Here is a 22,775-nt window from a genome sequence, read left to right on the forward strand (position 1 = left end):
AAAAAAACTTAGAATCAAAAAAATTATATAGACACCATGGTAGCTGTGTGTATGAAGAGTATCACTTGGGATTGCATGGTATTAACGGAATTACAATGGTTGCAGCAGTAGCTGCAATCTAGCAAATAATGAACCACGGCTCATAGCAACCGAGAATTAAAATGCGCATTTAAAAAATGTCTAGTGAGAAAAAAAAAATCACATTTGTAGCTGATCCAGGAATGGTAACTATTATCTCGATTAGTCTCACTAGTAAAATGTTATTTCAAAATAAAATTTATAGGGATTTTGAAAAAGAACCTGAAACTTCAAAAATGGCGTCAGATTGAAATAAAAGTACACCAATAGAGTCACCATGGCTAAAAAACCCTACAAAAGCAGCTTACAGTCCTGTGATTGAACAACAAGGAGACTCATTTTTTGCAATAATAGTACTGATGTGTCTTTTTTTTATCCATTGCTAGCAGGACAATGGGAGGGATGCTTAAGTGTTCATTAATTGATAGACTGTAAAGCTAGAAAAACAAAAGTAAACAGTATTTAAAACAACATACGAGATAAGTTTCCGATGATATATTATCTAAGCACCAAAAACCAAAAATATAGAGTCACAGGAGTCAAACTTTTATTTCTCCTAGAATGTATTGATGACTGCTCTAGCTTGTATAGAGCTACCGTTAATGCCATCTATTTTATTTATTAGTTTTCAAAGTATACCAGGGTGAGTGAACCAGTACCCCTAGCTTAGATCCCTCTGTGTCTCAAACTTAGGAAGTTGCTACTCCAAGTATATACCCAAAGGAGCAGCGAACCTGGTATTAACTAGAGACCAATTATATTGGCAAAAAAATCCAAATGATTTGTGTTGAAACAGATTCTGTTTCAGCATAAATTCTTAATGAGATTTTTGAATTTAATCTTATAGCACTACTATCGTCATTGGCAGCACTTCTTCATTATTGGCAGCACTCTATCGTCATTATCGTCATTATTATCGTCATTATTTGGCAGCACTACTATCGTCTTCAATTGTATGCCTAGTTTTAATGAGAATCAATGAAAAAAAAAAATTGTCCCAAACTGTATTAAGTCATTTTTAATAACGTTAAGCACGCATATTGATCACGCAGCCCAAAGTTTACTTTCGCTGAGTCATAATTCTTACGTGTTGAAATTTCCAGATGAATAAACATATCGAAGTTAGGATAATAGCTACCGTTACGATTAAATTTAACCCAAATATATAACAAGACATAGCGGACCACGTTCACTGGAAACCGTTTCAGTTTAATTCCAAAGAATCAGCGATGAATGACTTACCCATTGTGGTCTATTAATTGAATTCTTTTGGATCCTCCATTGTGTGCGTAACATTCGCTAACGACGATGTCGAAGCCGTCTAAAAATAAATTATTCATTATCTTTCTTAATGAGGCACCTTGATTTTTATTTGTTTTCTTCAATTATTTTTATAAAGAAAAGGTTTCGTTTATTCTATTTTATTAAATTGGTTTTGTTCTAATTTGATTTGCTACTTCGAGCTCTGGTATTCTTGATATATTTCTTTCATACATTCTGGCTAAATTCAGAACCAATTTAACCTATTTGTAGACAAATCTATTTTGTTTGACGCAATTTGTCTCAACTTGAAAACAATGACGAACTGGTTACCAATGGACAAGTCCATTGTCCAACAAGTCCAACAAGTCCAAGTTGCCTTCCAAAAGACAAGTGGAGCTTCAAAATAAAGTCAATCTTCTTTTTCCAATAAAAATACAAAATAGGATTTCAATGAAAAGACATAAAAAGGGTATTTTTTAAAAAATTGGGGGGAGTTACCACTGCTTATCTCTTACATGTGGAAAAAGCACCACCTTCTTAGTCGTTTTGGTGCCATGTTGCCTTATCTTGCTGATTTATTACCCAAGTTTCTTATTTTTGAATTTGGCAATGCTGCCGCTAAAAACTACGCAGCTCCATTTGTAGGTTTTTTCATTAAAATTTGGATTCTAATTTTTCTTAATTTACACTTGTGTAGTTGTGTAAGTATCCACGTGCCAAATTCAAACAATCAGAATTTATCTTTGCTGTCATTACTACTTTAAGGAATGGGGTTGTTCTTGAACCCAAATATGACTTACGTCCATCATAAAAACAAATCAATTATTTTTTCTCTACTATGGGCGATATAAATTTTCAATGAAAAAATCGCTTCCCTGAAGTTTATAATACTGATGATAAATCAGTCCAATAAAACGGCGAATTATGGTCAACAATAAATTAATCCAAACAAGAATGTTTTGAATAAGCTTGCTTTAAAATATTCAAGAAATGTGTAACAATACAAAATAATGTTTTTGTGTCTCAGAATTAGTTTCTCATTAAGTGAATAAGACGACAATAGACCCTTAGTGTCTCTACCAGCGGAGTAGATTTCCGTTTTGTGGCCCTTCAGCCACAAAGTGCAATGGGGGGCTGGGGGCCAACCATCCTATGCTTTCGCATACCCTTCCTGCTTACCTTCCCCAGATTTCTCCGGGTTCTTAGAATAGTATTTGACTGGAAATGCACCATCTTTAATTCAGGAATTTTTATGCGTCATGGTTTAAGAGATAAAAACAAGAAATCAAATACATGGTCTATGTAAAGCTTCAGAGTCTGAATCAAAAGTAGCTTCATAAAAGCAAATATAAAGTATAAAAAGCAAACCCCTGAGTATAAAAGAGAAGCAACCCATGAAAAAGCAAAGAAGAGACGGGTATGGAAGATATAACATTTATAGACTAATTTGAAGAAGCATTTTGAAAGTAAATTACTAATCCCTGCTGAGAAGGATTTTTTCATAGTTTGACATACCGTAAGTCAAAAAATGTGCTATTTATTATTACTAAATTTGAAATATATTGAGTTTTTTTTTTATAGTCATACTAAAAAGTTAAGGGTCAAATAGCACATTCGTCAGAATGTGCTGCTACAAAGTTGTTATTAGGGCCATTGGCTTGAATTCAAATCAAATAAATCAAATAATAATAGTAATAAAGTATAATAAATAATATTATAATATTATAATAATAATATAATAGTAATAATAGTAATAATAAATAATAATAATAATAAATAAATCAAAGTTTTACAGATCACAGACTTACTGACAACTAATCTCAGCTTCGGATTGATTTCTTAGTATTTTTTTTTTTAGTTTCTTTAAAACAAACAAATGACTAATAAATGCAAGTTTGTTTTTTATTTATTTGCTCTGCAAAGGGGGGGGGACTTTTCAGGGGTTTTATCCACCTACTTTTTTCACCCTTTTTCTTTCTTTTAGTGTTTTTATTTCTATAGTGCTAGTTGTGGAATAAAAAACTGATACATTCCAGCATTCATTTATATTGTTCTATTTCAAGCGTTGGCGTCAAAGAAATCTAGAAACTGTCTCAGAGGTCTGTACAAACTTCTAAATTTAAAGTAAATCCCCTAATATTAACTTAGTAAAGATTGAGGTGTTTTTAGCTTTTAATTGTCAAAAGTTTTAAGGTATATACATTAGTTTGAAATCAAATAGCATCCCACTGTAATAAACAACAAAAAATTTGGTGCAGGGACGTGCGCTGGAGAGCACCCCCCACGAATTTGAAAATTTCTCTAAAAGTTATAGGCACTTCTTATTCAAATCATTTAGTGTGCTTTATCCTCCTCCCCCAAAGAAATTTCTGTATAATTTCCCGATTCATTTTGCCTTAAAGGAATTTACCAATCGATATTTCTTGATTGTAATTAACCAGGATGGCGTTGGGACAAAGTAAAAAGCTGACTTGAACACGGTAATTATTTGTGCAAATGTGCTTTGAAGGCCAGGAAATAGTAGCAAAATAAAAACTTGAAAAAATACTTTTAGCGATAGATGAATAAGGAAAAGCAAACATTTTTTTCCGGGAAATTTTTTTTTCTTAGTAAGCCAGGATAAGACAAGGAAAACAAAATAATCAAATTCCATATATAGGAATTGTTTGTTCTAAGACTATCGGAAGGCAGTGAGTTACCAAAAAGAGAAAAATTAGATCTGAAAAATCAACCGTAAACAAAGATAAAAACTAAAAAGAAAAATTCAACGTCCTTTTGCAAAGAAAAAATATGACTTCCGCGTATTAAGTTCATCGACTTACCGTACTGGGATCGCATGTACACCATAAGGGTTAAAGGGTCACCAACACGAACTGGGCCACTCACGCGAGCACCTGTAGTACCATAGCCTTGACGTATTTCCATGTGACACTCAGGAGGGGCCAAGGTGAATACCACGGGGTTTCCCGTGGCGACTCTGAAAACAAACGTTAGTGTCATCGTTTTGACATTTGCGCTGTCGAAATTAGAATACAATTTTCTTCATGAAACTTATTAGAGAGAAAAGAAGATTGACGGTACTTAAACCAAAAAATAATACTTTTTTATCCTTTGGAGATGTCTTATTGTAAAATTAATTTCTCAAATTATAATAAACCGAGTATTTTGAAGAAAGAATTTGATTATTGCGTTATCTTTGGAAAATTATTTATTTGGAAAAAATTATTGTTGCGTTGCGCAAACTTGCAACGCAACAATACAAGAAAAGAGAAAAAAAACATGCCCAGAAAAAGAGTAGTACTGGAATGGAAAGGATCATCTCACTTACCATAATAAGTAATACAAAGTAGGACAACTTCTTTTCGAACAGTTCGTGGTAACCAACTGTAAGTAAGGAGTGACCCGTTTCAATAGCAACCTAAGCAGTAAAAAACCGCATTTTGATCCCAAGAAATACATCAGAATAATTAGATTCATCACATTTAGTCTTACCCATCAAAAGTTACGAGCCTGAGTTAATTTGCCTTTTTTTCGAAAAAGGGGAAACACACCCTAAAAGTCATAGAATCTTAATGACAATCACACCATCTGATTCAGCTAATCAGGAAACCGTAGTGTAGAGGTTTCAAGCTCCTATCTAAAAAAAGTGCAGCTTTGTATTTTTTTTGCCAGAAGAAAGATCACGGATGTGTGTTCATTTGGCTTTTTGTTGTTTTTTCCCCAGGGTGATCGTATCGACCTAGTGATCCTGGAATATCACGTGAGGGCTCTTTCGAATGGAAATTAAAAGTACTTGTGTCATTTTTAAGTGGCCCAAAAATCGGAGGGCAACTAATCCCCCTCCCACGCTGATTTTTTCCCCAAACTTTCGGGATTAAAATTCTAAGATAGGCACTTTGTTCATTACAGTCAGAAAATCTAATAGCTATGTCTTTGATCCATTCCATTTAAAGCCATCCTCTTTACACCCTCCCAAGAAGTACTAGTTTCCCTTAAATCCTTTCTTATGACCCCTACCCGCTAAATTCGCGTACATCCTGCTTTTCGTCTGGACTTCAATGGTTAGCCGAAAAGGACAATCTTTGGCAATCTGTCATGCTTCATTCGCAGAATATGTCCCAGAAATTTCAACCTTTCTCTTATTATAGCCCTAGAAAGCAGGATAGAACTATATTCCGTACAGCCTGCTGTTTGAAACACGGTAAGTCAGATGGGCACCCAAAAGAATCTGTAGACAGTTCCTCTGGAAATTATCGAATTAACCATCCTCTGTATTTCGGAGCGGCTGAGTTCCAGAACCATGCTTAACCACTGTCATTAATGTAGCTTCCAATGTTCTAATCATGGATTGCAGTTTTATCTTAATATTCGTCCAAACTTTTTTCAACTGCAAAAAACACCTTGTGCCTTGTCTATTCTACTTTTAGCATCTTCACAACATCCGCAGTCTCTAGGAATAATAGTATCTGTGTAAGTGTAAGTATGTATGTATGCAGGTATGTATGTATGTATCTATGTAATCTGTCTATTTGATTGATCATCTCGTTACCCAACATCACTTTTTCAACTTCACTTATTCTCAGTTTAAAAGACTTAGTCTTTTTAATGTTAATTTTTAAGCAAGCCTATTCTTGCGCCCTGACCTCTCCAAACCTCGAAAACCTCATTCACTTTGCTAACATTTTCACCTAAGACTCTCAGATCATCAGCATAACCAAAGTCTAGGAAAGTTCCATTTTTCTATAGCCTTTGCCATGTTCTTTAGCAAAGAGTTCATCATGATGCATGTAAATGGGGATAGAATAAATCCCTGATTATTTCCTAATTAAATACGAAAGCAACAACTAACCTTATTTCCTGCCTTAACCGGAGCAATGTCATCGTTGCACATAGTACTAATCACTTTAATATAATGAAAAGGGAAATCACCAATGCAACAGCACAAACACATTAAAAAAAAAAGAAAAAAAAAGAAGACAGAAGGAGAAAAGGAAGACTGTTTTCCTACATTAGTGATTTAGATAGACCAGCACTTGAATGAGGCCTTAACCCTACTCATCCATACAATCACATAGGTCAAATAGCGTAGCCATGCACAATCAACCATAAAGAATAATCCGTGGACAGGCAGTCGTGTCGTCAATAAGTATAAGTCGTCATTTACCAAACTATAAAAACGGTAAAGACAAATAATTCAGAGGCAACAACTCAACACAAGGGTTCATCAGGAGAATACACACTTGCCTATAAGTTGTCGGCACTTTAAATTCTCTACCCAGGCAAGTGGCGTGCCTACCATAAATTACTTATGGTATCCCCATGTTAGGTATCACCCGCAAAATATATGCCTATGAAAAAAACAAGGAAATGTAGAACAACCAAGTATTATCAAAACAAGCTTATCCTACCTTAGTTCTGGCTCTCATGTATTTAAGTTACCAATTTATAGGTTACCAATATATTATGTTATATCATAAGCTATGGTATAACAGATATTTATCTGTTATACCATACAAAGATAGGATCTCCCCTAAAGCTCTTCTTTTGGCTAAATCAAATGATTGCTTATAATCTACAAAGCTACAGACTACAGGGGTTTGATAGCTCAGGCTTTTCTCAATTATTAATACAAGAGTGGAAATTTGTCCGGCATATCCTTTTCCTAAGACCACACTGTTATTTCCTTAAAGCGGTGTCAACAACATGTATAAGTATGAGGAGTATCATCATACTAAGTAATTTGCATCCTATAGGAACCAAGTTAATGCCTTTTTAATTGCCATAATTTCTAGGGCGTCGTATATATGTCTGAAATTTTTGACCATACATCAGTGATTCCCAACGTGGGGCACGGGCCCCACTGGTGGGCTTGGTAGTATTTTGGTGAGTCAGGAGGAGGTCGTGCAACCTTCAACTGACTATACTCTAGGGCTTTAATAAAACAAATACAGAAGAGAGAAGAATGAGGACTTCTTTTCCCAAGACAGTGAATGAACAAAACCTATTTGAATATTCCGACCCTCTATATAAGGGCCGTTATCAGCAACGAAAATAATAAACAATAACACACAATAAAAGTTATTGGTTAAAACCCGTTTTTTAAAACAGATTAAAAAGTCTATTTTTTAATCTATTGGCTATAGGCTATTTTAGAAATGGATTTTAACCAATAACTTTTATTGTAAGTATGTTATTGTTTATTATTTTCTTTGCTGAAGACAGCCCTTAGATATAGGGCCAAAATATTCAAATAGGTTTTATTCATTCACTGTCTTGGGAAAAAAGTCCTCATTATTCTCTCTTCTGTATTTGTATTATGGAAAGGCAGTGTGGTCTTCGTCATTATTTGCTTTAATAAAAAATAAATGCCCTGTGAATGACGTCACATTTATATGCATTTAAAGAGCAGAAAAGATTCATGATAGTATTGCATTGACGTCACGCATTGTATAAAAGGTGTTGCACAGGCAAAAATTTTCATTAGTAATAAACCTGCCCAAATGAGGACTTGAAAAAGGAGACAGCGTTAATAGCCTTTTTAGATTCCTTCAGGTGAATACGTGTAAATTTTTGAGTAACGAAACTATTATGTCATGAGGGGGTATCAGGAATTCAGAAATGCCTTGTTGGGGCATGGCCTAAAATCGGCTGGGAACCACTGCACTAGATGGTCGGCCAAAAGGACAATCTTTGGTAATCTGTCATCCTTCATCCTTTGAATGTGTCCTAGCCATCTCCACATTTTTCTTATTAAAACTCTAGAAATCAGGACAGAACCACATTTTTCGTACAGCTTACTGTTTAAAATACAGTCAGTCGGACATGTACCCGAAATAATCCTTAGAGAATTCCTCAAGAAAACATCTAACAAATTCTACACCGTCTTTCAAAGTGCCCATGTTTCAGAATTATACTTGAGTACTGCCGTCACTGCAGCTTCCAAAGTTTTTTTTTAATTTTGGAAAAAACCTTCCTGATTTTGGCTATTCTATTTTTAACATTTTCCCTACCTTCAACATCCTTCGTAATAATACTGCTCTAGTAAGTGAAGAGCCTAAAAAGCCAGTAGTAAATACATACTCCGCAATTAGTCAATTCTGGATCGCTTTTTCACCACTGATTCTGTTTTTCAGCTTAAGAATTTAGACACAACTTCTTAAGATCAACTAAAACCATCACGAAGAGAAAAAACTGATTGTTTTTGGTAACAGTTTTTTCAAAATTAAAAATCAGATCAACAAATTCGCAAATAATTGCCAAATCAAGACACGACTTTGTCATTCTTGTCATACTTTTGGTAAATGGTAAGCGTCCTTAACTCCAATCCAAATACTAATATGACAACAACCACATGATGCTGTACGGGTACCTGAGGGGTATCTGAAGAGACAGGAACGGACCCATCACATGATACTATTTGTTTTTTTTTTATGACTGAAGCTCAAAGGAAAGCGTGCATGTCTCATTTTAGATATTAAATATAGTCTGAAAATTTCATTAAAATGTGAATTATTTTATAAATAGTTTGGTAAGTTTTGTCACACGGCTGGGGGATCGACTTTTCACTTTCAGGAGCAGCCTTTTATAGGATGGAGGAGTTTAGAATCTTGTGTTTGGGAAAGGTGGTCAGCTATTTTTTCTCTGTTCCTCACAAAATAGTAAAATCTCAATTTTTTTCTTTTTATGAATGTAATCCGATAGGCTTTGTAGCTTCAATTCATGCGACTCTATGAGATTTTGCAAAATTGTATTAGGCAAAGGGTGCCTTCCACCTAAAATTAATTATAATATTTGTTTTTTATATAATAAAATATAATTAATTGTAGTTACAATTAATTGTAATGAATTATTATTTTTCATGATTACAATTAATTCTAATAAACCATAATAAAAGATTGTTATTTGTAATCGTTTTCATCCTAAAATGGTTCGAAACTACAAATTCATGACATTATATGCTCAAACTAAGCAAAATTGGCTGACATGCTAGATTTTCTGGACAACTAGTGAAAGCCTTGACCAAAATTTTAATATCTGTTAGCTTTAGAACACAAACAACGATAACAAATTAAATATAAGTCCTCTGGAGCGTACCCAAAGCTTAAAAAAAGCGTGAAGGCATACCTAGCGAAAGGGAATAAATAGCGATAAACAAATAACCACATTATTACCAAATCTACCATGATGTGTTAAAGTTTCCCAAGTTGAAGAATTATATATTTATTAGTATATGTAAAAAGGATACAATAAAAATACTTACTCCACGTCTAAGAAAGGGAAAGAAATAGTTTTCCAGAAATCGTAGCCATATTCACATGTGACCTTGAAATGCTCGTCCCATTCTTCTTCTATGAGGGAGTTGTACTGCACGCTTATTGTGTTCCACATAAAATTTTTCTAGAAAAAAAAATAAAACAAAAACTAATATACGAAGAACTCAGCAACACGCATTTACTTAATACTAGTTCTATAACCTAGCCATTAAAGACATTTTTTTGTAGACCTGTGTTATATAAAAAAAAATAAGAAACATGAAAAATGTCTTAGAAATATGGTTGTCTCGAGGATATATAGACCCAAATGCCTTAGAAAAAGGCTACTATCGAGCTTATTTTTTTTTTTTCAAATTCAGAGAGGAAAGATGAATAAAAAAGTAAATACAAAACGGAAACTATGAATATTTGGGAAAACAGTAAAAACGGAGATTTCAGGGGATAGGCCAAGAAAAAACCAAAATCCCTCCCCCTGTGTCTGTGTCTACAAAAAAAAGTTGACTATCGATAATTTGAAACTCAAAAAATTGCAGAAAAAATTCGATTAACCAGGAGTTCAAATAGCCAAAAGGGTAGGAGCAAATATTTAAATAAACAAAAATTAGATTAAAATTTTTCCCTGCTGTATCCTGCCATGTCCCAAGGTATCCTTTTCACGGGGAATTAACTGAAATGTGGGTCCGAATTATGAAATTAAGGGAATTCAAAATACCAGAATATTGCTGCTAGTACTACTAACAACTCACTGCAGCACCAAGACACCTAAGGTTAACCCAGCGATACATGGTCCTCCTCCATCCCAACCTATTCAATACCCCCTCTTTACACCTTCTTACAAAGTTCCCCATTTCCTTAAATCTTTTCTTACAACATCCTCCCACCCTATTCAGGTACGACCTGCTTTTCGTTTGACCGTTGACGGTTGGACGACAAGGACAACCTTTGGGAATTTGTCATATTATATCTGCGGACCGTGTCCAGGCCATTTCAACCCTTCTCCGTAGGAAAATGTTCAAAGAATGAATCTCTTCTTCTGAATAAATTTAGCTGAACAAATCCTTCTGACATTAAAAATGTTTTGCGGTTGAGTGGTTATTCCATATCTAAACTATTCCTCTCAAATTAAAATTGGTATTTCATTTGTGAAAACGTTGTTTCATCTCTACGGAAAAAAGCAGGATTATCCTTTCACAATATTTTTTATGCAAATTAAGAATCAAAATTGAAGTTATTAGTTGAATAGTAAAAAAAAACTCCAGGTTTCTGAGTCTGAAAAGAGCGGAAATTATTTTAGGTTTAATGCTAGTGTCATGCGAGAAGTTTCTTTTGAAATAGATTTTTTGCTCCCAATTGTTTACAAAATTCACGAAAAGCGACTGCGTCCTCCGGTTCAGGTTATTAACTTCTTAAACTTCCAATATTTGTTTCAGACATACTTCTGAAGGTGTTGAACTTTTAAAGTCTGTTTAAATGGAAATTATGACCCTTTTGTTTATGTAATGAATTTTCTTTTTTAATTTGGAACTTATCATGAGACTAATGAAGCTGTTGTTTGGCCAAATTGAAAGCATTTTCTCCCGACATATTGCAATTTTTCACGCTTCAGCTTTCTTATAAAGTTAAGGTGCTAAGGATAGTAAAAAACATCTGATTGTGCGAATTTTTTAAGTGGAGACTTGCACAACCCTAAAAGATTGGGGAAATCTGTAATCAAAATTTTAGTTAAAAGGACCTCCATATGCAGTGGTGGCTCTGGCCTCTCTTGCGCCCGGGGCCGGATGTTGATTAACGCTCTTCTCGTATCTCCCACAAAGTTGTCGGACCAAAAACTTAACAAAAACTTCATTTATTAGCAAAGTTATTTTCAAGCTTCAGTTAACTAATAATTAATTTTATTATTTTCTTCTAATGAACTTTAAAAATAAACTTTTTTCAAGTTTATTTTTAATACTTAGCGTAAAGAGCGGGGCGTTGAGGAGGGGACAGCCCCTTTCATATACGGAATAATTTCTGTTCGTTTTAAGTTTTAATGTCACTCTTTACTTTCAGTTGAAAAAACCCTTTTTTTTATTTAATTTCTGAACATTTTTGAATTAATACAGGTTTTAGTTTTGGTTCGCCCTACATGAATAAATAAAACGAAATTTGCATATTAATTTCACATTTCCTGGCTAAATGGTTTTTTCAAAATTTTGATCGGACGGTTTTAAAAAGGGGATGGGAGAGGGGGCCTAGTTGCCCTCTAATTTTTTAAGTTGCTTAAAAAGGGAACTAGAACTTTCAATTTTATTTAGGAACGTTTTTATTAGCAATAAAAATACGTAGCTTAGGAATTAACTTGACGAAACAAAATTCTATATTCGGATAATTTCATTACGTATATAAAGGGGTTCACACCTCGTCAATGCCTCGCTCTTTACGCTGAAATTCGAATTTTATACCAATTCTTTAAGAATGACCCCTGAATCACAAAGGCCGTTTACTTAGAATAAATAGCTCTTTTAAATTAGTAAAAATACCTTAGTACAAAGATCGAGGTATTGAGTAGGGTACGAACCCCCCCCCCCACATAAGTAATAATTTCTGCTCGTTTTAAGTTTTTTACTAATTTATTCAGAGTTCAATTTTCATTCAGTTCAGAATGAAAGTTTTCATTCAGAGTTCAAGGAGTTAACAACAAAACCAGATTTCATTTCTTTCGGATAACATCCATGCTTACATTTAGACAAATTGTGTAACTAACTAGTTTAAACCAAGATTGAAATAACGTTTCTCTCCCGCGTGGCTTTGAGCCAATATTGTGATTTTTTTCGAATGGTGAAAAAAAGTCTTATTGCTAATTAGCGATACTGGATCAAATCAAGGAGTGATAAAGGTTTTATATTTTGCACTTTGATAAGTTTATAAGGGTGTAAATGGCAGTCCAAACACGAGAGGCCGAGAAAATGCAAAGTGCCCAGTTCTTGCAAGAAATTAATTTTAAACTGGATTTATTAGCGGTGCTTTCGCAGAAAGTTAATACGATTCCTGAACTTTCGGATAGCATTGATGCCATACAAGTACAGTTAAGTAACATTATTACGCAGTTATCTAACAATGCTAAGACAAATGATGAAATTAAAAAAGAGCTGAAAAATGTGAAATCTAACCTAGCAGTCTCTTATGAACGAGCCAACAAGCTCGAAGCAGAGCAGAAAAGAACGAATTTAATCTTCTATAATTACACCCCTCAACAACTCGGCGATTATACTCTGAAGCAAGAAATAACGGGGTTATTAAATCGTACTATGCCGTCTCTCGGGATAAATCGAAGTGATATACGTGACATTTTTAGATTGAAATCAGGGCCGATAGTAGTAAAGCTAAACTCGGTTGAAATCAGAGACTATATTTTAAGAAACAGCTCCGTATTAAGAAGGTTTGGTTTATCGGTGGCTCCGGATTACACAGCTATACAAAGGGAGGCCCGTAAACATTTAAAGGAAATGTTAACTACTGCGCAAAATGATGGCCGTGATGCAAAATTACGAGGTGACAAACTATTCATCGAAGGCCGAATATTCAGGTATGATGGAAATTCAATAGTCGAGATTAAGCGTAATTTGAAGCCAGTACAAAAATCTGGTCCACCCTTTAGTGCTAGGCTCCCAAATGATCCCAATAATATTCCGATGAGGCTAGTTAGTGATGCCAGTGATAGTGATACTGAGACATTAGTACCATCGACCACCACTCCTCAGGCAGTATCGACAGCTAAAAGACCTTCTAGTGCTATTGTCAGCCCAAATGACTTGTTTCGACCAGGTACTCGTAATGTAGCACCCAAAGGAAGCCATTCGCCAAGAAAGAAGTTTAATGATAGACATCGTGGTGGTTTTTCACGTGATTTTTATTACAATAAACACCGAAGTGAGTTAGCGGATATAAATAACCGCACTCGTGAGTATTATCATGTTGCCTTTCCCCCGACTAAGACTAGTAACGAGCAATCTCAACCAAAGGCTAGTGATGTTAACGTGCTAACAGAAGGCGTAGAAACATAGGATATAGAGGGCCATATACTGAGTCTAGTGTCATGGAACATACAAGGATTACGTGATAAGTTGACCTATTTATATGACGATTTATTTTCGTTTGATGTGATTTCTCTGATTGAAACATGGAACGATTGTTCTCCTATATCACCTCTCCCCGGGTATTTCGTTGAACAGACCGTGCGTAATGTAGCAAGAAATAATAGACATTATGGTGGCATTTTGGTTTTGGTTAAAGCATCTGCTATTGACGGCTATGAGAAAATTAGTAGTAGATCTGAAAACTTGCTTTGGCTGTCTATTTATTTGAAATGTGGGAAGCAATTAATTTTGGGTGTAGTGTATATACCTCCACAGAATAGTTCGTATAATCGAGAAAATACTTGGGAAATTTTAGGGGAAGAATTTTCGTTAATACAAGAAAGTTATAAAGATCTGGATTGTGTGTTAATGGGGGATTTCAATGCTTATACCGGCCTGGAGGCTGAGATCCCAGATGTGTTGATCCCAGATTTAGGTGATTTTGTCCCAATTTGTTGTAGAATACCACGAAGCAACAAGGATGAAAAAAGAAAAATAAATGTATGGGGAAGAAAGCTCCTGGCGTTTTGTGGGGAACATGGTCTGATGATTGCGAATGGTAGGTTTGGGAAGGATAAGGGTAGGGGCGAGTTCACTTGCCTTTCGGGTCCAACTCCAAGTGTTGTAGATTATGTGCTAATTAATACGCAATTTGTACCTGAATCAATAAATATGGGAGTATTAGATTTAGTTGGATCTGATCATAGAGCTATTATGCTTGAGGTGAAGATTGGGCAGTTTGCGAAACACGGTTCACGACTAAGAAATTTCTATAATGCGGATTATAGAAAAATAGGTTTAGGAAAACGAATTAGAAATGATTTAACAGATAAAGATATTGAGGCATTTAGAAGGGAGCTCTTGGACTCGCATGTAAAAAATAATTTGAAAGCGTTAGAAGATAATGAAAAAGATGCACATAGTGTAATTATGCTGTTAAATGAAATAATGGGCAGTTGTGCAGAATCATGTGGCCTAACTAAAAAATTAAAAAAGAATGAGGGATATTTTGACTTGGATTGCAAGTTAATGAAAGAAGAAGCAAAATATTTATTAAATCGTTTGAATGACTTTGATAGCGCGGAAGATCAAAGTCTAAAATTGGCTAATTATAAAGATAAAAGAAGAGAATATAAAAGTTTAATAAAAAGAAAAAAAAAAGAGTACGAGCATAAGAAGAAACTGGATATCGCTGATGATTTTAGAAATAAAGATTTTAAAAAGTTTTGGGGCTATATAAAGAATGATTGTGGAAGGAGAAATGTTAATACCCAGGCTGTTCCGGAAGCTGATTCATGGCCTGATTACCTAAATAATTTAGAAGGTGTTTGTGCAGATCTTCAGGAGGTAGCGCATACCCCAGAGATGGTTATTTATCCCATGAGAGAACATGATTACGATTTAGTGGGTGATGTGAATGGCCAAGAGATTAAGTCAATATTTAAGAATTTAAAAGGTGGTACTGCTGCGGGTGTTGATGGTATACCAATATTGTTATTTAAGAATTTTCTTTCCATTTTGATACCGATAATTGTTCTTCTTTGTAATAAGGTGTTAAGGTCAGGGCAATGGCCAAGCGCTTGGAAGACATCATTGTTTATACCACTTTTTAAGAGAGGAAACCCGAAGGCTCATGAAAATTATCGTTTAATAGCACTTGTCCCTGCTTTAAGTAAGGTTTTGGAGAAAATATTAGATACCAGGCTTTCCAATTGGTTAAATACAAATAATTTTATACATGAAGAACAAGGAGGTTTCAGGACAGGGTATGGGACGACAGATAGTGTGTTTATTTTAAAGGCATTAATAGATAAATATGGAAAGGGTAAAACTTGTCTTTATGTGGGATTTCTGGATCTCCATAAGGCTTTTGATAGTGTCGACAGAGAGTTATTGAAGGATGCCATGCTAAATATTGGCCTTCCCCATTCATTTGTTAGATTGATAGTGAGCATGTATACTTGTGTGAGTGGAATCATTCAAGTTGGTAATAGGTTTTCGAAGCTTTTTGATATTAAGCGGGGAGTAAAACAGGGCAGCACCCTTTCACCTAAGTTGTTTAATATTTTTATTAATGATGTTGTTAATTTTCTAGAGAATAGATGGGCTCCGAAAGTTAGCCTAGGGACTCAAAAACTATCTCTCTTATTATTTGCAGATGATATTGCTTTGGTGGCTAATAAACCGCAAGATCTACAGACTCTTTTGAATCTCATAGACGAATATTTGCATATAAAAAAGTTAAGGCTGAATACTGAAAAGAGCGAAGTTGTTATTTTTAAAAAAAGGAAGGTTGGGGACGATGAAAAATATACGTTTAAATTTAATAATAAGGAACTATTTATAAGTAAAAGAATAAAATATTTAGGCTTTATCTTATCGGAAAATGGAAGCCTAAGGAGTCATGTTGATGAAATAATTAAGAGAGGTAGGGTGGCCATGTCAGCTATATTTAGAAACCCGACGATAATGGGGATCAAAAACCTAAAAATGCATAAAAGAATATTTAACACAAAAATTTTACCCGTAATAGAATATGGAGCAGAGATATGGGGTGGAGAAACGGTGCAGCAACTGGAGTCCCTTCAGCTCCAGTATTATAAAAGAGTGTTTGGTTTACATCAGACAACTCATTCACAGATTCTGAAAGGTGATATGGGCCTGTTTTCTTTAAAGCTACGTAGGTATATTTTAATGCTTAGATTCTGGTTGAAGTTAACTAAGAGTAATGAAGATAGACTAGTAAGAGTGGCATATGAAGAGATGTTGAAATGTGGTTTAAAAACCTCGTGGCCATCCCAAATTAAATCATTACTAGAAAAAGTAGGAATGCCTTATTTATGGAATAATGGTCTTTGCTCTCGCGATGTACCAGCAAATTTAGAAAGCCAGGTACGATTTATATTAGAGAGTCAGGAAATTCAGCATTGGCAAGGGCTGGTTCTTGATTCTACAACCCTACAACATTATAATCAGGCAAAACCTAGTTTTGGGGAGGAAGTTTATTTTAAACTTAATTTACCGGCTATGATTCTACGTCGTTGGATTCAGCTTAGGGCAAATTGTCTTCCAATCCAGAACAGGCAAAAAACGTTCGACAAAAATAAAATGATAGTTGGTCCTGATAGGCGGTATCTTTGTCCTCTTTGTAAAGATGATGATGAAGACTTGGATCATTTTCTCCGGAAATGCCCGGTGCTCTTGGATTTACGGGAAATTTATTTGCATGGGATTAATTTGATGCTTCCGGGTATTCTACAAAATAGTAACCCAACCACAATATTTCGAGTGGGAGTATATATAGAAAAATCTTTAATAAGAAGAAAAAGTTTTATATGATTAATTTCTTTTGTAGTTAGATTTGGTACTTTTTGCGTTTAATTCTGTTTTTTGTGCGTGTTCGTACTGTTGTTAATTTCCTTGCTTGTTTGTTATTTATTTATATGTTGTGTGTATATGGCCCACGGGTTTTTGAAATACACTTATCTATCTATCTATCTATTGCTCCTTACTGTCAGTTAAAAAAACTTGTTTTTTTATTTAATCTTTGATTGTTTTTTAAATAATGCGGGAAAATCCAGCACCCCCTTCATGGAAATTCTCTTCCCCCGTGAAAAATTCCTCCATGGAAAGATGATCCCTCTAAAGGGGTTAAAAGATTAACCCCCTTCCCTCGATCCCCGACCAGAAAAATCTCCCATGAAAACGTCTGTATACTTCCCAATAACCAATACCATATGTAAATAATGGGCAAAGCTCATAACTTGCAGCCCTTCCACCAGTGACTGTGGGGTATTAAGTCGCCCTCAAAGATATAGTTATAAGATTTTTTGACTATGCTGAAAAAATAGCTTTATAAAAATATTGATCCGGTGACTTTGGGAAAAAATGAACGTGGGAAGGGACCTAGTTGCCCTCCAATTTTTTGGTCACTGAAAAAGGGTACTATAACTTTTAATTTCCGTTCGAATAAGCCCTTTCACAATATTCTAGGTTCACTGGGTCGATATGATCATCCCTGGGAAAAAAAAAACAAAACAAAAAAACTAATGAACACGCATTCGTGATCGTGTATTCGAAATATGAAATTCAACATTTTTGCAAATAGGACATTGAAATCTCTACAATAGGGTTCTATAATACGCTGAATTTGCTGATGTGATATCCATTAAGATCTAGGACTTTAAGGGGGTGTATCCCCATTTTTTCGAAAATAAGACAAATTTTCCCAGGCTCGTAACTTTCGATGAGTAAGATTAAACTAGATGAAACTTATATATTTAAAATCAGCATAAAAAATTAGTTCTTTTGATGTATCTCTTGGTATAAAAATTCCGTTTATTGAATTTCGGTTACTATTGAGCCGGGTCGCTCCTTACTTACAGCTTGTCACCACGAACTGTTTGAAAATTCTAGTTTTGCGCAAGTAATAAAAATAAAAAATTACTTAAACAGCAATAAAAATTTCTCAATAAATTGCTCTTCTCTATCAGAAAAATAAAATAAATATAATATAAAACGGAACATTTAAATATTTAAAATATATTTTATATAAATATAAAATCTATATATATAATAATAAGTTGTCTGTGTGTGTGTGTGTGTGTGTCGAGTGACGTCATGTTTGTGTGTCGACTGACGTCATGTTTGTCGACTGACGTCATTCTAAGGATTGAGCTGTATGCGTCATGAAGTTGTTTGTCGACTGACGTCATGTTTGTCAACTGATGAAATTACATACCGGGACACAAATGACGACCGGGACACAAGGAATATAAATGACGACCGGGAACCTCAAAGAGAAATTACAGACTGGGACACCCGGACACAAATCACGACCGGGACACAGGGAATATAAATGACGACCGGGACACAGGAACGCAACTACAACGGGGACGCCGGGGCACAGGCGGGATATATAAATGACGACCGGGACACAGGGATTGTTCGAATAGAAATTACAGATCGGGACACCGGGACACAAATGACGACCAGGACACAGGGAATATAAATGACAACCAGGACACTCAAAGAGAAATTACAAACTGGGACACCGGGACACAAATGACGACCGGGACACAGGGAATATAAATGACGACCGGGACACAGGGACACATCATTAGAATAATGAGGTATAGATCTGAATACGGATTGTTTTTCCCATGGACAATTATATGTTGCATGTTCAAGAGTCAGTAAACCTGACAATCTATTTATATGACACAGGGACACAACTACAATGGCGCGTAACTAATATGGCGCGTAACGACTTACGCGCGCGGGGGGGGCTTGGGGGCGCGAAGCGCCCCACCAACTAGGTGTTGGGGTGGCGCGAAGCGCCAACCCAACAGCTAGTATATTAATATAACATATTATATATATTGTATAATACTAAATTATCCTATAGACTATATCAAATATATAAATATATTATATATAAATATATTTTATATAATATATTCTATATAATTTTGTAAAATATAAATATAAAATCTTACTGTTGGTTGTTTTCGACTATCCATATTATGCGTGTTTCCTCCTAAAGTTCCACACCTATTTAGTTGAATGTAAAATTCATACCAATCTCTGCCAGTACCGTTGATGTAAACGCAGCTCGGATCATAGGCATACCCTAAAAAAAAATCAATACATATCACAATTTTTAGCTATGTCACAATTGTGCAGCATCTTATACCAAACACCTGTATCGATTCTTCACCAAGCGAGTCTTAATTTTTGTATTCTATAGTAGGCGCTATTACAAATCTTTTCCAGACTCTCGCGAATGTGTATACACTAGCGGGACTTGAGATATTGCCCGCGGTATTTCACCGAAGCTGCTAAATAAGCTGGTAGTAGAAAAATTACTGAATTCCTTAATAATAAGTTTTAACTAGCTTAATTTATAATTAAACTACTACTACTATTAATAACTCACCAAAACGCTAGAGGCCAACACAGCTACGCAGGCTCCTCCTCCATTACAATCTATTCAAGGCCTCCCTCTTTACACCGTCAATAGAAGTCCCTATTTCCCTTACCTTCCTCACGACATCTTCTTATTCCACTCAGGGACGGCTGTTTTTAATTTAGCCCTGGACGGTTGGCCGACCCGGATAATCTTTGGCAATACGTAAAATAATATAGTTTATTATTATAATATAACTAGCTGTTGGGGTGGCGCTTCGCGCCACCCCAACACCTAGTTGGTGGGGGGGCTTCGTGCCCCCCCCCCAAGCCCCCCCGCGCGCGTAAGTCGTTATGCGCCATATTAGTTACGCGCCATTGTAGTTGTGTCCCTATGTCCCACCTGTGAATCGACCATTCCCTGAGTCGCCATCGTCATTTATATATCCCCCTGTGCACCCCGGCGTCCCCTTTGTAGTTATGTCCCTGTGTCCCGGTCGTCGTCATTTATACTCCCTGTGTCCCGGTGCTTTGTTGATTGCTAATCGAACATTCCTTTTGTCCCGGTCGCTTTCTCTTTGAGTGTCGTCATTTATTTAGATTGTTTCTCCTTTATTTTTCAGTTTTTTTCCTTTTTTTAGTTTTTTTTCTTTTTTAGTTCTTTTAGTTTTTACCTTTTTTAGTTTTTTTTAGTTTTTTAGATGAAATTTTTTTTTAGTTTTTTTCCTTTTTTTCTTTTTAGTTTTTTATTGGTTTTTACCTTTTTTTTAGCTTTTTTAGTTTTTTTCGTTTTTTCTTTTTACTTTTTTTTTTAGTTTTTATCTTTTTTATTTTTTTTATTTTTATTCTTAATTTTATTAGTTTTCTTTTTCTCTTCTATTTTTCAGTTTTTTCCTTTTTTTTAAGTTTTTTTTTAGTTTTTAGTTTTTTTAGTTTTTTTTTCCTTTTTTTCTTTTTAGTTTTTTATTGGTTTTTACCTTTTTTTTAGCTTTTTTAGTTTTTTTTCGTTTTTTCTTTTTACTTTTTTTTTAGTTTTTATCTTTTTTATTTTTTTTTATTTTATTCTTAATTTTATTCATTTATATATCCCCCTGTGCACCCCGGCGTCCCCTTTGTAGTTATGTCCCTGTGTCCCGGTCGTCGTCATTTATACTCCCTGTGTCCCGGTGCTTTGTTGATTGTTAATCGAACATTCCTTTTGTCCCGGTCGCTTTCTCTTTGAGTGTCGTCATTTATTTAGATTGTTTCTCCTTTATTTTTCAGTTTTTTTCCTTTTTTTAGTTTTTTTTTTTTTTAGTTTTTTTAGTTTTTACCTTTTTTAGTTTTTTTTAGTTTTTTAGATGAAATTTTTTTTTAGTTTTTTTCCTTTTTTTCTTTTTAGTTTTTTATTGGTTTTTACCTTTTTTTTAGCTTTTTTAGTTTTTTTCGTTTTTTCTTTTTACTTTTTTTTTTAGTTTTTATCTTTTTTATTTTTTTTATTTTTATTCTTAATTTTATTAGTTTTCTTTTTCTCTTCTATTTTTCAGTTTTTTCCTTTTTTTTAAGTTTTTTTTTAGTTTTTAGTTTTTTTAGTTTTTTTTTCCTTTTTTTCTTTTTAGTTTTTTATTGGTTTTTACCTTTTTTTTAGCTTTTTTAGTTTTTTTCGTTTTTTCTTTTTACTTTTTTTTTAGTTTTTATCTTTTTTATTTTTTTTTATTTTATTCTTAATTTTATTCATTTATATATCCCCCTGTGCACTCCGGCGTCCCCTTTGTAGTTATGTCCCTGTGTCCCGGTCGTCGTCATTTATACTCCCTGTGTCCCGGTGCTTTGTTGATTGCTAATCGAACATTCCTTTTGTCCCGGTCGCTTTCTCTTTGAGTGTCGTCATTTATTTAGATTGTTTCTCCTTTATTTTTCAGTTTTTTTCCTTTTTTTAGTTTTTTTTCTTTTTTAGTTCTTTTAGTTTTTACCTTTTTTTGTTTTTTTTAGTTTTTTAGATGAATTTTTTTTTTAGTTTTTTTCCTTTTTTTCTTTTTAGTTTTTTATTGGTTTTTACCTTTTTTTTTAGCTTTTTTAGTTTTTTTCGTTTTTTCTTTTTACTTTTTTTTTTAGTTTTTATCTTTTTTATTTTTTTTATTTTTATTCTTAATTTTATTAGTTTTCTTTTTCTCTTCTATTTTTCAGTTTTTTCCTTTTTTTTAAGTTTTTTTTTTAGTTTTTAGTTTTTTTAGTTTTTTTTTCCTTTTTTTCTTTTTAGTTTTTTATTGGTTTTTACCTTTTTTTAGCTTTTTTAGTTTTTTTCGTTTTTTCTTTTTACTTTTTTTTTAGTTTTTATCTTTTTTATTTTTTTTATTTTTATTCTTAATTTTATTAGTTTTCTTTTTCTCTTCTATTTTTCAGTTTTTTCCTTTTTTTAAGTTTTTTTTTTAGTTTTTAGTTTTTTTAGTTTTTTAGTTTTTTTAGTTTTTTTTAGTTTTTTAGCTTTTTTATTTTTTTATTAGTTTTTAGTTTTTTTTGTAGTTTTTGCCTTTTTTTAGTTTTTTCAGTTTTTTTTTTAGTTTTTAGTTTTTTACCTTTTTTGTGGATCGTCACCTGATCCACAGATCCACAGATCCACAGACAACTTATTTTTATATATATAGATATTCATTTATATATCCCCCTGTGCACCCCGGCGTCCCCTTTGTAGTTATGTCCCTGTGTCCCGGTCGTCGTCATTTATACTCCGTGTCCCGGTGCTTTGTTGATTGCTAATCGAACATTCCTTTTGTCTCGGTCGCTTTCTCTTTGAGTGTCGTCATTTATTTAGATTGTTTCTCTTTTATTTTTCAGTTTTTTTTCCTTTTTTTAGTTTTTTTTCTTTTTTAGTTCTTTTAGTTTTTACCTTTTTTAGTTTTTTTTAGTTTTTTAGATGAAAATTTTTTTAGTTTTTTTCCTTTTTTTCTTTTTAGTTTTTTATTGGTTTTTACCTTTTTTTTAGCTTTTTTAGTTTTTTTCGTTTTTTCTTTTTACTTTTTTTTTAGTTTTTATCTTTTTTATTTTTTTTTATTTTTATTCTTAATTTTATTAGTTTTCTTTTTCTCTTCTATTTTTCAGTTTTTTCCTTTTTTTTAAGTTTTTTTTTTAGTTTTTAGTTTTTTTAGTTTTTTTTCCTTTT

At 33.8% G+C, this 22,775-nt stretch overlaps 1 protein-coding gene across 1 annotated transcript in view; it reads right to left on the reverse strand.

Moving 5' to 3' along the window:
* The window catches only part of LOC136040643 (uncharacterized), a 76,962-nt gene that overhangs the window by 19,294 nt on the left and 34,893 nt on the right, over positions 1 to 22,775 (reverse strand). Inside the window, exons 5-8 of the mRNA XM_065724925.1 lie at positions 19,228 to 19,361; positions 9,602 to 9,738; positions 4,164 to 4,318; positions 1,321 to 1,399 (exon numbers count right to left, since the gene is read on the reverse strand). Coding sequence (XP_065580997.1) covers positions 1,321 to 1,399; positions 4,164 to 4,318; positions 9,602 to 9,738; positions 19,228 to 19,361 — 505 coding nt within the window. The remainder of the gene's footprint in view (positions 1 to 1,320; positions 1,400 to 4,163; positions 4,319 to 9,601; positions 9,739 to 19,227; positions 19,362 to 22,775) is intronic.

This window comes from Artemia franciscana, chromosome 21 (assembly GCF_032884065.1).
Source record: "Artemia franciscana chromosome 21, ASM3288406v1, whole genome shotgun sequence".
NCBI classification, from domain to species: domain Eukaryota; kingdom Metazoa; phylum Arthropoda; class Branchiopoda; order Anostraca; family Artemiidae; genus Artemia; species Artemia franciscana.